The 18,393-nt window shown below is 37.0% G+C and overlaps 1 protein-coding gene across 1 annotated transcript; it reads left to right on the plus strand.

The window, feature by feature from the left end:
• The first annotated feature begins 1,204 nt into the window (after positions 1 to 1,204).
• LOC131929728 (uncharacterized) lies at positions 1,205 to 7,858 on the plus strand. Its single transcript, XM_059286073.1, has 6 exons — positions 1,205 to 1,295; positions 2,764 to 3,413; positions 4,224 to 4,251; positions 5,417 to 5,494; positions 6,001 to 6,288; positions 7,549 to 7,858. The coding sequence occupies exons 2-6, from the start codon at positions 2,850 to 2,852 to the stop codon at positions 7,665 to 7,667; spliced, it is 1,077 nt and encodes a 358-aa protein (XP_059142056.1). The 5' UTR covers positions 1,205 to 1,295; positions 2,764 to 2,849; the 3' UTR covers positions 7,668 to 7,858.
• Positions 7,859 to 18,393: the final 10,535 nt, after the last annotated feature.

The following is an 18,393-nucleotide window of genomic DNA, read 5'->3' on the forward strand; positions in this document are numbered from 1 at the left end:
CGTCACATTGATTATCTGATAATTATGGACATTTTAATGAACCGGACACAAAACCAGGTCACCCGTTGTAGAGTTCTTCCTAGTCCAGTACAGGGTACGACCCAAAAGTGTAGACGATTTCTTCCTTGTCTGGGTTATGGGCCTACGGCACCAATAGTTAGGGTTTTCATTTCAATATATCCTTACAAAATTAATGTTTGTTCAGCAGAAGGAACTAGAGGTGAAAGGGAATCCTAGTTGGAAAGGCTTTCTTTTTTACTAAACCAGGCCATTAAACTTGGTTGCTTTTGAAACCCATTTGAATCGGTATAAAGAACCAAGGGCCTGTCATAACTGGCGGATTTTTGTGAATTATTATATTCGTTCTATGAAACTAACTACCCCCTCCCACCCCTGTACCCCATCTATAGGCTACTAGGTCCACCCCCTTCCAATATTCCTACTTTAAACCTGCGATTTGTGTACGAGAAGAACATTCAAACTTGTGTTATTTAGTAATTTGATCAAATCCATGTGAAAGTAAAGTGAAATTGCATGCTAACCTACATGTTTACAAATGTTCGAATGGTGGAATGTTTGCATGCTACTGGGTCCCTACTGAAAGTTTTGGGTTCAAACCAATGTCTAACGCTGTCCACCAAACCGCGAGCTCTGAAGATTATGTTGTTCGAGTTTGGCGATGTGTCAGATTGGTAAAAAAATCGAGTCGGTAAAGCTCATGGTTGCAATTGCAAAAGGAAAATATGAACTACACTAAATACAATATTCTTTTATATACCGAGGTCACCGAAACAGGTGAACTCTACTTCACCAACAGGCTATAAATTCTAAGATTATAGTACAAGCTAGGCTGCTAACACGTACGTTTCGAGTTTAAATCCGGGTCCAAGTCATTAGATCGTTCAAGAGTCTACCCAGCTCTAATGGGTACCTAAATCATGTTAGGGAAATTAAAGGCGTCTGGGTAAAGTGCTGACCACACATTCTTCTCGTATGCCGAGGCAAATACACATGACCTCTACTTCATCTACCCAATGGATCACTAGGACTAAAGAAGATTCTTTACTTTATATTCATCCATTTGAAAAGTAAACAAGTCTTAAATGTGTATACACCTATTTTTATCAGTTTGCTGATGATTTCTATCTATAGATTGCAATCCTAATTAAGTAATGTAGACCAAATTATGTCATTGTTAAGGAAAAAAAAGTCTAAAAATAATTTTGTAATTAAACAAAAATACACAAATCATAATCATACAAGAGTTAGCATAAGCTGTGGTGGTCGCTTTCTATGTGAGTATTTTCTTTTTTTTTTTAGTTTTAAAATAATTTCCTGACACTACAATCTGGCAAGAGTGACTGCTGATTGCATAATTATGTAGTGTCGGTTTTATCGGCCACAATTTCTACCATCATTTGTTCAGGGCAATTTCCCGGTGATATTTGTAGCAAGATACCTATGGGCGGGAGGAAAAGGGGTATAGGACATAGAGAACAGATTGGGGGAATCCCCGATCCTTGCATGATGGTATATTTGTACTACATATAGCACAGTGTATATGCCAATTATAGAAACGTCACGATTTTCCTTTTCTGCCCAAGACACAATATGGAGCCGCCACAGGGTGCTACTTCCACTTTTGTATGTCTCCGGCAATTTTCTTGGCAGCCCCCCCCCCCCCCCACCCAGACAGTACTGTCTCTGCCAGCTGCTTCCCGCCGTGCGCCTCCACGCCTCCCTGGGCCTTTGAAGAGTAGGCCTATGTCCATTAAGCTATTAATATTCACGTTTGCTGGTCACTTGACGGTTACTCGTGTGTAAGTGTGTGTGTATGAGTATGTGTGTATGTGTGCATGTGTGTATGTGTGTAAGTGTGTATGTGTGTTTATGTGTGTATGTGTGTGTGTATGTGTGTGTGTATGTGTGAGTGTGTGTATGTGTATGTGTGTGTGAGTATGTGTATGTATGTGTATATGTGTGTTTATGTGTGTGTATGTGTGTTTGTATGTGTGTGTGTGTTTAGAAAATTATGGGCCTAAGACTATCTGCTCTTGGTAATATCAGGAAGATAAAAACAGTCTGAAAGAAACCGAAAGCTTATTTAGAGGACGTCTCGCTCTTTTAACTTTATATATGCGATATATATATATATATATATATATATATATATATATATATATATATATATATATATATATATATATATATGTGTGTGTGTGTGTGTGTAGAAAGGGAGGGATGGGAGGGGGTGGGTTAACGCTATGTTAATTAACCGTATAGTTTTTAGAATCGTATTTACAACTACATTGAGATGAGTCGATAATGTATGGATAAATAGGCCTATACCACTGTGCAGAGCAAACTTGTTGAAAAATTATTACACAAATATAGGCATAAGACTACCCATTTCCTAGTAAGTAATATCAGGACAATAAAAACGGTCTGTAAGAAACCGAAAGTTTGTTTAGAGGTCGTTTCGTTCTTTATTAATGGTGTATGTGCGATATATATATATATATATATATATATATATATATATATATATATATATATATATATATATATATATATATATATATATATATATATATGGGGTGGGGGTGGGGGTGTGTGCCAGACAATTTTGTCGAAATCGGCCATTTTGCAAATCAAAAGTAGCCAAAACAATTGTAATACAAAATACACCCCCTCCCTGTAGAGTAGCTGCATTATTAAATCACATACATTCATAAACTTGTGTAACAACATTTTCTCTTACAGGTGTAAACATAGGACAGGTTCAACGATATTTTCAAGTATGAGATAACGACACCGTATGGTATCTTTAATAAGAAAAGTCCTATAGAATGTCAAAGAAAAAAAACTCCGCAGGTGTCTCCCCAGTCCGCTTGACGCATCTAACACCACAGACAGGTGACAGTGAGTACTTCAACACTACAAGATCAGACCACACCTACTGCACAATCGACACGCCCACCAACGGAACGCACGACAAGCATGATGACCCGGAATCTTATCCGTTTCCGGTTCGTCAATCGACTACCATTCGCAATTTAAATAATCACCAATCACCTGTCTACCAAAATCTACTGACCCCGTACGCAAGATCTTCATCTAACAGCAATTCAACAAAACAATGTTGTTTTAGAAAGCGTTGTCTTATAATAATCATAATAGTGTCTTTAATCACGAGCTTAACAACGGTAGGATGGATGAGTTTTAAGTATACTGAAACAATGATGTATGAGTTATCACGTGGAGTTGGATCACATGAGACCTGTGTTGAATGTCAGCGTTTGAGAGAAGACAGCGATGTAGTGCTGTTGGAGCGTTTAAGTCAGAGGGTAGTCAACAGCACGACAATGTGCTGTGCTGTGACCGCTGGTCAGATGTCCGCGCTTATACAGCTGGTGAGTTGATGTGTATTTATGTCTTTTTTTCGTGGTGAATATGGGATGGAGTGACCTAGAGTTAGAGAGTTAGAATGTTATTGTTAACCCGTTAGTCTCGAGTTCAAACCAGGGTTCAAGCCATTAGACGTCCCTGAGTCCACCCAACTGGGATGGATACCTAACTCACTTTAGGATAAGTAAAGGCTGCTGATCATAGCGCTGACCATATTATCTCTTCGCATGCCGAGGTCAAAGAAACAGGTGAACTCTACTTCACTTGCCCAATACACCATGGTGAATAGCAATGTTCAAAAACATTCACATTTCAGCCGTTTTAAACACCAGAGTTCACTTTATATCTCTCTAAACCACTGACAGACAATGTGAGCAACCAATAAACATTTCACATTACTGAAAAACACGGTGAACCACTGACAATTATCAAACATCACCAACCACTACAAAGCCACACCTTACTTTACAGCCATTGAAGTCTTCACATTAGATCTACTTTTTTGACCAATTTTATCTATCCTTCGATGAATTTTTTTTTTCTTCATTCACAATTGATATTTTAGCAAATTAGTAATTGTTGTTTATTCCTAAGTAAAGACTACTAAAAATACACATTCGATACCAAAATCACTGACGATTTCTAGCCACCTATACACTAATAACACAGCACTGATTAATGCTAATATTGGCATAATTTCTTGCAATAACTTCATATACATTATGTTGCTTTTTACTTTCTTATCCATCAGATATATGTACTGTCGTTTCAAATTTATATTAATTAATTTTTTAAATTTGTTCTTTTGTTTTTAGATGTCAATTAGAGAAGACAGGATCAGAAGTAAGAAATAAATTCATTAGAATATTCTCTAAAACAGCGCTATCGTTAATTTAGGCATACAGGGGATCAGTATTTATTTTTCATGGGTCCCACCCTTCCCTCTTTACCGAACTCGGTAGCCGGACGTTTTTTCGAATGGATAAGTGGCTTTCGGGAATTCGTCCTACGCGGGCTAGTATCCATTCGGGAAAACGGCATTCGGACAAGTGTTTTTCGGGAATTTTTTGTAGACGCCTCTTTAATAAGCCTTGTTATTAATAATTATTATAAGGAGTCATTTGGGAGATATTGTTGCCGTTAAGTGTTGATGGTGATGAGATGAACTTTCTGTAGATTGGGGTATCAATTTTGCTGTGTCATAAGCAAACTACTCACAGTCTCTCACGTAACTTTGAGAAAATTGGCACTTCAGTTAAAGTTGTATTTACATTTCTTTTCAAAGTTTGAATTTTATTTATAGTTGACTTTCTACCCCATAGAATTTGTAAATCATAAAGGTTAAATTAAAGCTGTAGTTATATGTTTTAGTTGTATAAAAAGTTAGTAGTGAAGATTTTGTTTACCCCAGGGAAAATTTTAATTGTACCGATTTTAATTGATCGGCATTTACATTTTCGTTTCATTTTAAAGTTTATAGTGTGTATTTTTATACCCCACAAAAAGTTAATTAGAACTTTAAAACCTTTGTCCTATACCGCAAAAATCTAAAGACAAATGACAAAACCGAAGTCTGTTCGTATGGGAAAATGTAGCCCGAGAGTCTCGAGTTCGAATCCGGATTCAAATCAGCGGAACGTCCCTGAATCCACCCAGCTCTGAAGAGTAGCTGACTCACGTTAGGGAAATAAAGGCGGCTGGGAATAGTGCTGACCACGCTATTCCTTCATATGCCGTGGTCTCTGAAGCATTTGAACTCTACTTCATCTGCCACATGTGTCTTGGGCACGAACGGGAAATGATGATAATGAAAATTTAGCTATGTTCATCGTAGCATCGTCCTCATCTCCCCAACACCTTCATTCCTTTATTAGGACAAAATGGGTCGTTGAAAGTAACATTTAGATATCTACATAATACAGTCGTAACACCTACACATATAACACGTTTTTTTTTCGCAACCAATCGCCAAAATAAAGCACATTAAATATAATTATGTATTTCACAGGTTGGAATGAAGCAAACAGAAAAAGGTTCATATTTATTCCAGTTAGTGCGCATGTGAATGTGGCTAGTTTGACTGAAGGTAAGGGTAGGTACTTTACTAACAACACTTTGTTTCGACTTGCACTGAATGATAATCTATAGCCTTGAAGTTCATGACAATGCAGTCACCACTTTGTTTGTATTAACATAGGCATTTTAATTTTAAAGAACTTGCAAACAATTTAGTTTAGGTCGGCGTGGTCGAGTCGGTTTCATTCTTAGCTGCTGACCCGTAACGTCCCGAGTTCAAACCCCCGGCAGAGGATGCTGGGAACAGCAAACTTTCTAAGAGAGATAAAATCCAAAATCAACCAACTGCTGTCTTGTAGTTAGTTCTTGGTTCGAAGCAAATCCAAAAAGAAAAGCAGGCTGAAGTCGGAGTCAGCGGCCTACATGGCGCTTAACCAGTTGACACGTAATACTTAACTGTATTTGAGGAAATCCCTTTCAATTAAGAACAAAGAAGAAGAAAAAATATAGTTTTATACAATTATTTATTCTTATTTTAAATTTCTTAAAATATAAACAATTTTTTTTTACCTGCAGAAGTGAAAGGAGAATCAAATGTAGCCATTCGTACTCCGTCTAATCGTGACAAAGGGAGCACATACTCAAGGGGGGTAACCATCTACAACAACTCTGTATTAATACGTCACTCTGGCACTTACCTGGTCTATGTGAGTCTGTTACTTGAGTCTGAGAACAATACAAACTGTTCTCGCGAGAAGACGAGAGTCGCCATCACAAGAGTAAGGGGCAAGACTAGAACTTGTTTGATGGAGATGTTCTACATAGATGAGTTGTGCCTCGGCACATATCAAACTCTCTACTCTTGTAAGTATTTAGTTTTTTACAAACTTTTATATAAATTACATTGTCGAGTTCGGATTAGTTCTTGTTTTACAAAATTTTATTTACATTACAATGTCAAGATCGGGAAAGTTTTTTTTTTTATATTTTTTTTTTTTTGTTTTAAATAAAAATACCAAGTTCAGGATTGTTATTTTATTTTTTACAAATTTTATTTAAATTACTATGTCGAGTTAAGGATTGTGTTTTTTTTTTACAAAATTATTTAATTTACAATGTCGAATTCGAGTTCAAGATAACCGGAACGTTCCTGAGACAACCCAGTTCTATTGGGTACCTAGCTCGCGTTATGGAAAGAAAATTGGCCGGAAATAGTGCCGAAATCGTTATTTTTTTTCATATGCCGAGGTCAAGAAACATAAAAACTCAACTTCATTTGCCCAAATAGATCGCTAGGTGTAAAATGAATCTAACTTTTTTTTTTGTTTTTATGACTTAAACACACTACATTTGTAAAAATAGTTCTTTTTTTATCTTTAGCACTACGTTTGTATTATTTCCGTAGCATAGCATAAAATCTACTATAGAAATAAATTCGTAATGTATTGCTTTTTAAAAATCAATTATCTTTCTACAAAACACTGTTAAATTTAAATTGATATTCATTCCTAACCGTATCAAACAGCTAATCTTACACTTCCAACATCGTTGTTTGTTTTCAAATATAATAATACAATGTGTTTCAAAACGTGATTCGCTATACTTGCCATTGGCGCCGATTTAATCAGCTTGACTTTCTAGACGTGCTTCTGTTGTCTTCGTTCACCCAAGATCCTAACCAACGCAGCAGTCGTTTGTTTACGTTTTTCTCACCTAGATGGGTTATTGTCCTGTACCCCCCCCCCCCCCCCCCCCAAGTCCATAAGATGGGTTACTGCTCTGTCCCATACGTCCATAGAATGGGTTACTGTCCTGTCCCTCAAGACCATAAGATAATGTGACCCACTAAATAATATCTTCAGCTCAGTTGTTGGGGTGGAGGGGGGGACCTTTACGTTGTTTCTGGGCTAGGAGTAATTTTTTTTTTTAAATCACGACTACACGGCCTAACTAAATAATTGTAAGCTACATTTTATAACCCAAAAACACACAAATTTTGATATGGATGCACTCTGTTCTGAAGAGTTACTAAATTGTGAATGTTTTCTATAGTTTTGATAAACCCTTTACAATGTTTATTTTTAAAGTGAATTTTATTTTTTTGATCTGTTTTATGTTTTTCAGCAGGAGTGTTCCGCTTATTGGAAAAGGACCAGATTTTTGCAAATCTTTCAGGAAAAGCTAAAGTAAAGGATGGTCAGAAATTATCATTTCTTGGATTGGCAATGTTGCGTTCTAATTAGTTGAATATACATATATTAAGATTTAAATTTGTAAATACTGTAAATAATATATGAACTTTTGTTTTATACCAAACTGATATGTTGATATAATGTGTAATAATATGATTTTACAAGCTTGTATTTAACTTGCTTCCTCATGCTATTGTTTTTAGACTTGCTTTGTAGTGGATCAAAACTGGCAAGAAACTATCGACAATTTCTAACGAATTGTGTTTGAAACTTGGCACTTGGTCAAGAAACCATACAGTGTTTCTTCCGGGCGGGGGGTGGGGGGGGGGGAGCACCTGATATTTTCGGGGGGGGGGGTGCAAACGGTAAAATTATAGGGCCTACATTTGCTATATGTTTCCATTTCGTTCAAGTGGGGGGGGGGGGTTGGGGGTTGGGGATGGCGGTAGACTTTCTTCGGGGGCTCCGTCCCCCCCCCCCCCTCTCCCCGAAGAGATGCCTGGAAGAAACACTGAGCCCATGACAATGCAATCCGACATCCAAATTTACATATTTGGCTGCATAATTAATGTTGAAAGAAATAACTAATGTTTTCTATTTTTAAAGTACAGTTTTTGTTCATTTTGCGCCCACGATTTTTAGTCGTACATTTCTATTGTATTAAAATTTATCAGAACTAAAACACAAATATTTAAAGATCGACTCACGCATTTCTTTATAGTTATTTAAATAGTGGTGCTTTTTATACCTTTAATGAAAAACATGTATTCTCTCCTTTTCTTTGTATAATTGAACCAAAAGCTTGTTATTAAAAATTGTTTATGAAATTTGTTGTTCTCCTTTTCAATAAGCTTTTACTTAGTTCATAATGTAGGTGAGATTTTAGCAAATCTTGTAACTCAATTTTATTTTGAAACACCTTTAACGCATAGTGTTATGTTCCACATAATCTCGATTTCAATGGCAATGGTATATTATGTTTCGAATGACTTTAGTCAAATTTTACAAGCGACCCTTGCTTTTAAGTTATTTTAGTATCGGTGCATTATTATATATTTTTTGTTTAAAAATCATATATTTCATTCTTTTTAGCGCATCACAATCAAAGATTTTTATTTAAATGTTTTATTAACATTTTAAATACAGCTTTATTTGAAGTGCATAATGTCGGGACCATAACAAAAATTTCTATTTTGCTTTAAGATAAAGATGAGGAAGTTTGTGGAAAACAGAGGTCAAAATCTGAGACCTGCAAATAGCTTGGGAGGGCGGGTGTGTGTGTGTGGGGGGGGGGGGTGGCCGACGTGCACTTAAAATGTTGGGGGGGGGGGGGGGCAGCAGTAACTAGTTTAAGAATACTTTTGTAATTCACCTTATTACAACCATAAGTACATCATTCGGATATATATATATATATATATATATATATATATATATATATATATATATATATATATATATATATATATATATATATATATATATATATCCTAATCGCTTCTTGTTTACTATGTACAGTACATAGATAGAGTCAAATGACGGATGTACCTTATCTGATGACTCCATAACTGTTATTAAATATCCGTGTTGATGAGTCACCTAAGTGCTCTAGTTATTTTTCCTTTTATCGTGAACTGTTACGATAACATTGGGGTGGCGTACACTGTAATTCTAGTGCTGTTCAAACGAAAAGATAAATAGTTCAGTGCCACACTTCCAGTTTCGCTACGTCTTTAGACTTTAAACAGTTCACATTGCATTGTCATTATGTTTATCTTTTTCTGTTTCTGCCCAAGACACTTGGGGCGGATGAAGTAGAGATGATCTGCTTTAGAGACCTCGGCATTTGAAGGGATAGTATGATCAGCACTATGCCCAGCTGTATTTGTTTTCCTTAACGTGAGTTAGGTACCCATTAGAGCTGGGTGGACTCTGGAACACTCAATAGACTTGAACCAGGATTAGTCGCGAGTTTCAGGTTAGCAGTCAGTCTGGCTCTCTACCGCTAGGCCATGCCGTCCCCAACATTACATTTTCTAGTAGTTCGTCGTGCGCTTTTAAATACATGAAGACGAAAAACAAAGATATAGAGTTTTACAGTATTCATATCAATATAACTAATACTGATAGTAAGGAGTAATGTCCCTAATTAAACTTATTGGTTATGTAGCAGTATATTGTCGACCTCTACAGACGACATTGATATAACCGTACAAGACAAATAGCAGGTTCCATCTCTTAAAGGTCATACTCGCTTTTTGCACTACCCCGTCTATTTTCTTTCAGTCAGTTACAAAGAAAGCTAAACAGAAAGTCTCGAGTTAAGAACACGGGTTCGTGTCAGTAAACGTCATTGAGTCCGCTCAACTGTTGGGTACTTGACTCATGTTAAGGAAAGTAAAGGCACATGGGCATAGTGCTGGCCACACAATCCTTTCACCTGCCGAATTTACTGAAACAGGTGAACTCTACCTCACCTGCTTTATGGCCCGTCAAGGGTATTTTACATTTGTTATAGTCGATATACAACTACACATTGTTACAGATAACCTATCTATAACATTTAAAAATAATTTATTCCACTCAAACATAATAGTGTGCTTCTATTTCAAACACTCTTTCTTAACCCTAACAAGATTATTTTTAGTTAACCTTACGTAATATAAATATTAGTACATGAGATGTATGTATCATTTGAAAGTCATCTCATTTTGTCAGGTCGTTGCACGGGAAAGAGCCCCAAAGAAAACACGAGTGATAACAATTTGAGGATCACTGACCCGAAATCAACGATAGCGGACTTTTAAGGGGTTTTCCTTTTCTTAAGAAAACAAGCCTTCCGGCAAGTGATTCGCGTTTTATCGGCACTCCTGATGTGACATTTCAGGTAACAGACAAGCCTTTAAGGCTCTTATGACACGATACTGTTTCGGAAATATCTAGTCGTTTCTCGTTTACAAGATGGAGCAGTCTGTATTAGTCATAGCTCGAAGTTAAACATCCCTTCCCTGTTAGTAAATTAAATTCCCGAAGCCAGAGTAATATATAAACTATGAATATCCGTTGTAGTTGCATTGTTTTAAGTTGAATTCCGGAAATTGTTTTAGATCACGAAAGCCCAAAAAATCTATCGGGAATGCTTGAAAAACTATTAATAGAATCCTGTATTTTAAGGTACCAGCTCCACAGTACAGCTGTCGTATTGAGGCTCCCGTTATAAAGATGCTCAACACAACTACCATCATATAGTAGCACACACGTCACAGCAGCCATCATGCAGTTCCACATCAGAGTTTCATATTTATAGATCTATATTTCAATACTAATGCTATAGATCAGGGGTTCCCAACCTTTTTTTTACTCTAGAGCACAACCTAAATTATCGGTATGGTGGCGGGCACCACCTATTTTACATCGACAAACTCCTTTCATAACTTGTCATTTTCCCATAATTTATTTTCTTTTCGTATTTTCTTATTGTCATTATGTATTAGTAAATAATAAACAAAAATGTTTCAAAATAATAAAACTATTTGGCATTTTTTTCACATTGCATACACACAGAAAAATGTATTTACAAAACGTAAATAGTGCAGTCTGGCTCGCCGCTAGACAAGTTGGGACAAGTATCGAACATATTTAATAAACCTAGGCAGTCAAAAAAAAAAAATTAAAACTGTAACAAATAAATAAAAATTAATCATATTTTAAAATAATGTTCATGAAAAAATTCTGTCTCTGTCGAATAGTGAGAGGCGGGCACATACGAATCGTTCAGCGGGTACCATGGCGCCCGCAGGCAGAAGGTTTGGAACCCCTGCTATAGATCTAAATCCCAGTAACAATGAAATAGATGTATATCCTAGTATCAATGATATAGATATATTTTCAATGATGTGTGATATAGATAAATATCCCAGTATCAATGTTATAGATATATATCAGTTTCAATTTATATAGATCTATATCCCAGTACAAATGTATCTATCTATATCCCAGTATCAATGATGAAGAAAGTATATTTACAATTAACAATTATATAGATATAAATCTCAGTACCAATAATGCATCTCTATTTTCTCAATATGAGTGATATGGATCTATATCCCATTAAAAAATAATTTGACTATAAGGCGATTGTAACCTAATCTAAATCTAACTATTTCATGATAAACTAACATTGCATGAGTAGCCAGTATTAATACCAAATCATCATGGTGCCCTCTACCAGTTAGTATTTAAACTTTGGGGAAGTTGACAACCAACTGATCCAAACGGTAATATAACCTATTATACTGTAGGCTAAACAAAAATAAATTTCATGAACTATATTCTTAAACGCAATTTTAGCCAGACAAAGGCTTCTGTTAACAACATAGGTCGCCAGAACATGTGTTTGGTAGTTTGAGAATCTTAACAACACTGGTTCCAGTGTTTCTGTCAAACTTTTTTCTCCGAGGGGGGGGGGGGGGGGTGAACTTGAATTTTTTTTTGGGGGGGGGGGGGGGGGGGGAAATGGAGAGCGGACACTGGTAAAAGTATATATTCTCTATCTAAATTCTATTTCGTTCAAGGACAGGAGGGGGGAGGGGTAAGACTGTTTCCCAGGAAAAATAGCAGCTAAGTTTATAGTGCGCATAGGTCAACAAAAGGACCCACTGTAAAGGTTATCTAAATAAACCTACAAAGAAAAATATTTATATTGGACCGTGGAATTTAGATAGTTTATCTTCATGCCTGTTTATAAATAAATATATGCCCAACCCGGAGTTTCGGTTCTCCTTTACCTCCCTGGCATGGTGACAACATAAGCTCCTAATGATTTCATTTAGAATACAAAGATAATGGGCCCGGCTATGGGAAAAACACAGGTTGACCTAAAACTGTTGGGAGGTGTAATAAATGTGTCATCCAATTTGGGGGCGGTTATGATTTTTGTATAACGTACTACAATGAATTAGATAGATAAGAAACTATGATGAAGCATCCATTTGAATTCTCTTAAAATTGAAGATGATAATACGTTATTGTTGGTTTAGATTATAGTTACTTTATGGAGGAGATGAAAGGGATAGATCTATATGATGCCATTTTAGTGAAAGTGTCTGGGTGTAATATTGCCAAGTGTGTAAAAACAGATTAAATATTAATATTGTGATGTTATCAATGTTAAGGCTTTGAGATATGTAGTGGATTAGGGTTAGAACAAGAAATATGTAGCATCTTTGTGTGAGGGAACAGAATAGTCGGGATCTAGAGCACTCGAGTGCTATCCTTAAAGTATGGGGTTTGTTTCGCTGGCTCACAGAATAACCCAGGTCTAATGAGTACCCGAACTAAATTGGAAAAGTGCAATAGTCTCTGTTTATTTGGTGTAAACAAATCCAGATAAACAAACTACATCGTATGACCTATTAACTGTCAGATCCGACATTTTATCTAATTACCTCAGCCATATTAATGGAGGAAAACAAAACAATAACAATAACAAATACGCCCCTCTGATTTTTTATCATTAGATCACACCAAAACAGTGTGTGTTTACCTTGACCCTTCCACCTTGCAAAGGCGTAGCGACCCTGGGTAAACTATCGATTTGGCTTCCCTGATTTATAGGCCCTATATAGTTATTCCCTTTGGAGAAAAAGCCCCCACCACCTCCCCTATTTGAACACATTGGGGGCGCTTTTTACTAGTCATTGTCCCAGTAGTTTTTACTTCCGTAGATGTTGATGTAGAAAACAGTAAAATCCGACTGTAAACAATGAAAAGGCAACTGGTATTCTTAAAATAGTTTGTGTAGAATTCAGTAACGCAGCTAAAAAGAAGTTTCTTATTTCTAAAAATAAGCTTCTTATTTAACTTTTGCTATCCCGTTTGGCGCCCCCCCCCCAGGGTAGGGGCACCCCACCCCCTCTAGAGATCACCTTGTTTTAACCTTTTAGAGGTCATATCATCTCGACCTTAATTATTCCTTATGTAATAGGCCGTATTCGTCTGTGGTGCATTAAAGTAGACCTTAGTATGGGCCTAGCAAGTAAACCAGTATGTGACATCACCCATGACACTAAGAGTACCTTACACGTAGCTACAACCATACTGTTGTGTTACAGCACACACTTTTAAAGGCTGAATACATTAAACATCTAAATACAGAAAAGGGGTCATTTATCATACATTATGTCAGGCACCTGTTATGAATTGAGGGGGGGGGGAAGGGGGCAATATATAGTAAAGAAGGAGGACGTACACTAAAAATGAGTGAACATAAATTGTGTATAGAATTTTTAAAATATGCAAATATATTGCAAACCATAATATCTTTCGTTAGGATTTATATGGTTAGTTTAATAGTTTTAGAGGCTAGAGTATTGTGACGTCTTGGGTTTTGTTACTAGAATTGGGGGAAGGGTAAAGACGGAGCAGATTGTGTGACGTCATGCATAAACGGCCCCACCCTTCCCCAAAGCAGATGTTTCATTGTGTGTGATGTTGTGCAGATGCAAGAGATTAGCCAAAATTTTGGACTTGTCAAGATAAACCCAACCAGAATGTTTACACCTGTCACACAAACATAGATTTTAAAAGGGGGATATGAAACTTTTACTTTTAGTTCGTAACCCTAATCCAACTCTGACAATGACACTAGCCCTAGCCCTAGCCCTAGCAAGCCCTAGGTACATTACCAGGTAGTGTGTTGTGGTTACGTGTGTCAAATTATGATGTGCTAATGTGTGACAGTGCGCTGTGGTTAAGTGTGTCACGATGGGCTAATGTGTAACAGTGTGCTGCTATAAAGCGTGTCGCACTGTATGTGAACAGGTGCACAGTGTTCAATAGACCGTGGTTGGGATTTTAGACATGCTGACACAATGAGACTGTCATCTAATCAGTTCATACATGATATAAAATCAATATATTTAATAGTGTATAACCAGTGTATTCATTCACCTATACAAAGCATTTATTGATTTATCGACACGCTTATAAAAGAATATTTATATTAATTTTATCAAATCAAATACGGAAGGTGACATATTAGTAATTTTTAAATCCAGATTTTGAAGACTACGAAATATCTTCCCTTCAAAGTTAAGCAGGATTGTGTATTAATATTTATGTCTACGTGAAAGCAAGTAATACTTTTTGTTGTAGTCCTGTTTGATGGAGGTGGTGGGTGGGGGGGGGGGGGGAGGGGCTTATTTAAATGAGGTCACGCATTTTAGACGATTTTTACCTCCCCTGTCCCAACCGTCACAAATCGTCACAAAAAGAGCCAGACTCCCCCCACCCAAAATTGACGTCACATCTCAGTCTACAATCCCCGTACCACCCCCCCCCCCTCACTAGTCGTGTCACGCCATGTTTGGACGACCCCTAGACTGTAGTCCCTGTATGTGTCCGTTACCAAAGGCTGAAAATGCCAACTCAATCCGTTATAAGTTCCCCTTTCGGTTATATGTTGCTATTTCGGTTATAAGTTCCCCTTTCCGTTATAAGCTCCACTCTCCGTTATACGGTCCCCTAAGGTTACTCTACCGACCAACCATGCTGATCATTAACCAAACGGACACCTTACTACATTTATCTACATGTCATTCGCCAAATTATGCGTGTATTCTAAAAGTGATCAAAGACAAAATTTATAAAACGAGTCGACCCGCTGCGTATCATACGCCGCTATTTAGTTGTTTTTTTTCTACTTTTCAGTAATTTATAATTCGTGAATTCGGCAGTACCAATGCTGCCACTGAAAATATTTGCTTAAATACACTAACCCCCCCCCCCCCCTTCCCCCCTCCCCCCACGTGAAAGCAGCCTCCTCTTAGTTACCTCCTCTAAGTTTAAAATCGTTTCAAACTAAATTATCTGCCCCTAATAGCCGTCACCAAACCCGTCTCTAGGCCTATGATTGTAAAATGTAAACAGCGTGAACCACAGATCACCAGACCATGTGAGGGGGTGGGGGGTGGTAGCGATTGAGAGGAAGAGAGGGGACTGTAAGGCGCGCTTGCAGCTTGTTTTCTAACGGCTCCCAGAAGAGAATTATATATATACGAGCCGGCCCGCGGCATAACATACGCCGCTATTTAGTTGTTTCTAATTTTCAATAAATCATAATTTGTGAATTCGACAGTACCAACGCTGACACTGAAAATATTTCTTTAAAACACTATAAGTAGCTCGTTAAGGACCATAACCCCCCCTTCCTTCCCTCCCCCCCCCTCCTCCCCCCCCCCCCTACGTTTAAAATCGTTGGCTCTGCTTGTAAACATTTAGAGTGAACACAGCTCACTAAAACCATGTAGGGGTGGGGAGGTAGGGAGAGCGTTTGCAGCTTGTTTTCTAACGGCTCGAAGAAGAGAATTATATATATAGATAGATAGATTTTCCCCTTATTATTGCTCTTTGTGATTGAAAACAGTAAACTACAATTTCTCCACTTGAAATTAATCATGTTATTTTAATTTTCATTTAGCCTAGCACACACTAATGTGCCTACACACTAACTAGGAAGGAAATGTGTCCTTATAGAGTAGTGTCACATAAACATAAAGGCAGAGATTTCTTTTTATTTTCATACTTCCGGAATACGCCCACTTTCAATTTCATGTGTTGAAGGCCTTGTCCACAAACTAAAACACTGTGAGGGGAGATAAAAAGAAAAAAATTGTCACATAAAAGTATACTTACTGCAGACAAATATTTTTAATATATATATATATATATATATATATATATATATATATATATATATATATATATGATTTATTTAACGCTATTAACGATAAGTACGTGTGTGTTGGGAGCTGGGTGGTGAAGGCGGGTTGGGGGGGGGGGGGGGGGGAGCGTGGGAAGGTGGCTGGAGAGAAAATAACACTCCTAAGAAAGCGTGTTTCAAATAAAACTGAAGACGTTACGCATTTGAATGAAAAGCTATATACCTCACGCAGGAGTTTATATTCATTATGTATTTACATTTAAAAGTGCTGGCTCTATATATAATTATCCTTTGTTTATTGTCCCTTATTGCTACTGAGTACTATACAAAAAGTAAAAAAAAAAGAAGATATCTAGTAAAAATAAATAACATAAGTACAACAAGCAAGTCAAATAAATAAAATGCAAGTTACCTAAATATAATAATTAGAAACTTTAAGTAAAAAAAGCATCAACCTTAAAAAAAAAATTTAAATTAAAAAACAACAACAGCAAAAAAAAACAAAAAACAACAAAATAAAAATGTTACGTTACTAGGTCGAGTATTTCAGTTTCGGTCTGCCACAACCCCCCCCCCCCCCATCCCCACCCATCCCATGCCCTAATCACTTTTGAACACACATCAATAGATGACAAGATATCAGCACACGTCATCAAATCAAGAAGTTCACAACATCAGGTGATGCGAGCCTCGACCGGGTTGGTAAACCACAGTAGTCAATGCTGACAGACAACACAATTAGCATACGACAGGTCAGTGGCATGTTTAAAGTGGGCATGGACTTTAGCGTCATCGTTATCTCACTGAGATTAGAACCCCAGACCAAGGTCTTTTGATAACAACTATTAACATCTGCAACAAGTATAGTATCATCGACGCCAGAGTTTCTTTCAGTCATTCCTTCAAACGAAATATAATTTATATAGAAAATATATACTCTTACCAGTGTCCGCACCCCACTTCGTAAAGTTCAGTACGCCCCCAACCCCCGCAGAAAGAAAAGTCTGAAAGAAACACTTGTAGACGCGTTATAATAGTATGTTTTCTAACCCAACACATTAACTTAACCTAGACCTTATCCTATTAGGGCTTGTAAGTAGGTTACAACTTCTCGTTTACGTACTTGCCAGCCTGTAGATTTCGAGACCGTACAACTTACAAGCCCTATTCTGACACTTTTCCTTGTACAAATCCTATGCTTGACTTTCTTGAGCCTAACCTTAATCTGTCATTATATGAACCTGATTCTATCGGGACATTGAACCTAAATAGCAACAAAACAACACAGTAATTGCTTTCTATTGTGTATAGATAATACCTTACATTTTTATTTAATCATTGTTTACAAACAAAACCCAGACATGATTAGGGCAAAGGTTATCAAAGTTCACATCCTACCGATTTCCAGTTCATCCGATAAAGTGATTGAATTGATCTTTTATGGCAACTTATTTTCGGTTACTATCTGTTTGATAAAGATTTTATCAGGAAATCAATTTGTGTTTACCTCATAGCCAAACATAGGGATGGGTAGGGAGTAGTAGAGTGTAGAGGTGGGTAGATGAGGAACTGGAGGCGAGGGGTGATAACAAGAATGAAGACGATGGTTTAGTGAAGGAGGGAGATTGTTGAGGAGGCGAGGTTAGAAAAATGGATGTACGGATAGATCGAGGGATGAAACGATGGATGGATTGATGGATAGGATAGTTGAATGGATGGATAGATTTCCTGATTGGCGAATGAATGGACTGAAGGATGGATGGATGTTGAGTATTTGTCAACAATGTCTACACAAGATAAAATTTTAAGATGTTCCGAAATCAGTATCTTGCTAGTACAGTGGTTCCCAACCTTTTTCGAGTGGCGACCCCCTTTTATAAAAAGTAAGTGACCCGCGACCCCCATGAATAAAAAAGCCGAAATTAGTATGGAAATTAATTAGCACTAAAATAAGATTTTCTAGTAGACTTTCAATATGAACTACTCTTGATAACTGTTTTAATAGCATGAGTAAAATTGCATACTATTAACTAAACCTTCGTGGTTAAGTTTTAA

Source organism: Physella acuta, unplaced genomic scaffold (genome assembly GCF_028476545.2).
Source record: "Physella acuta isolate Inbredline_101_S28 unplaced genomic scaffold, ASM2847654v3 ptg001665l, whole genome shotgun sequence".
Classification (NCBI taxonomy): Eukaryota; Metazoa; Mollusca; class Gastropoda; family Physidae; genus Physella; species Physella acuta.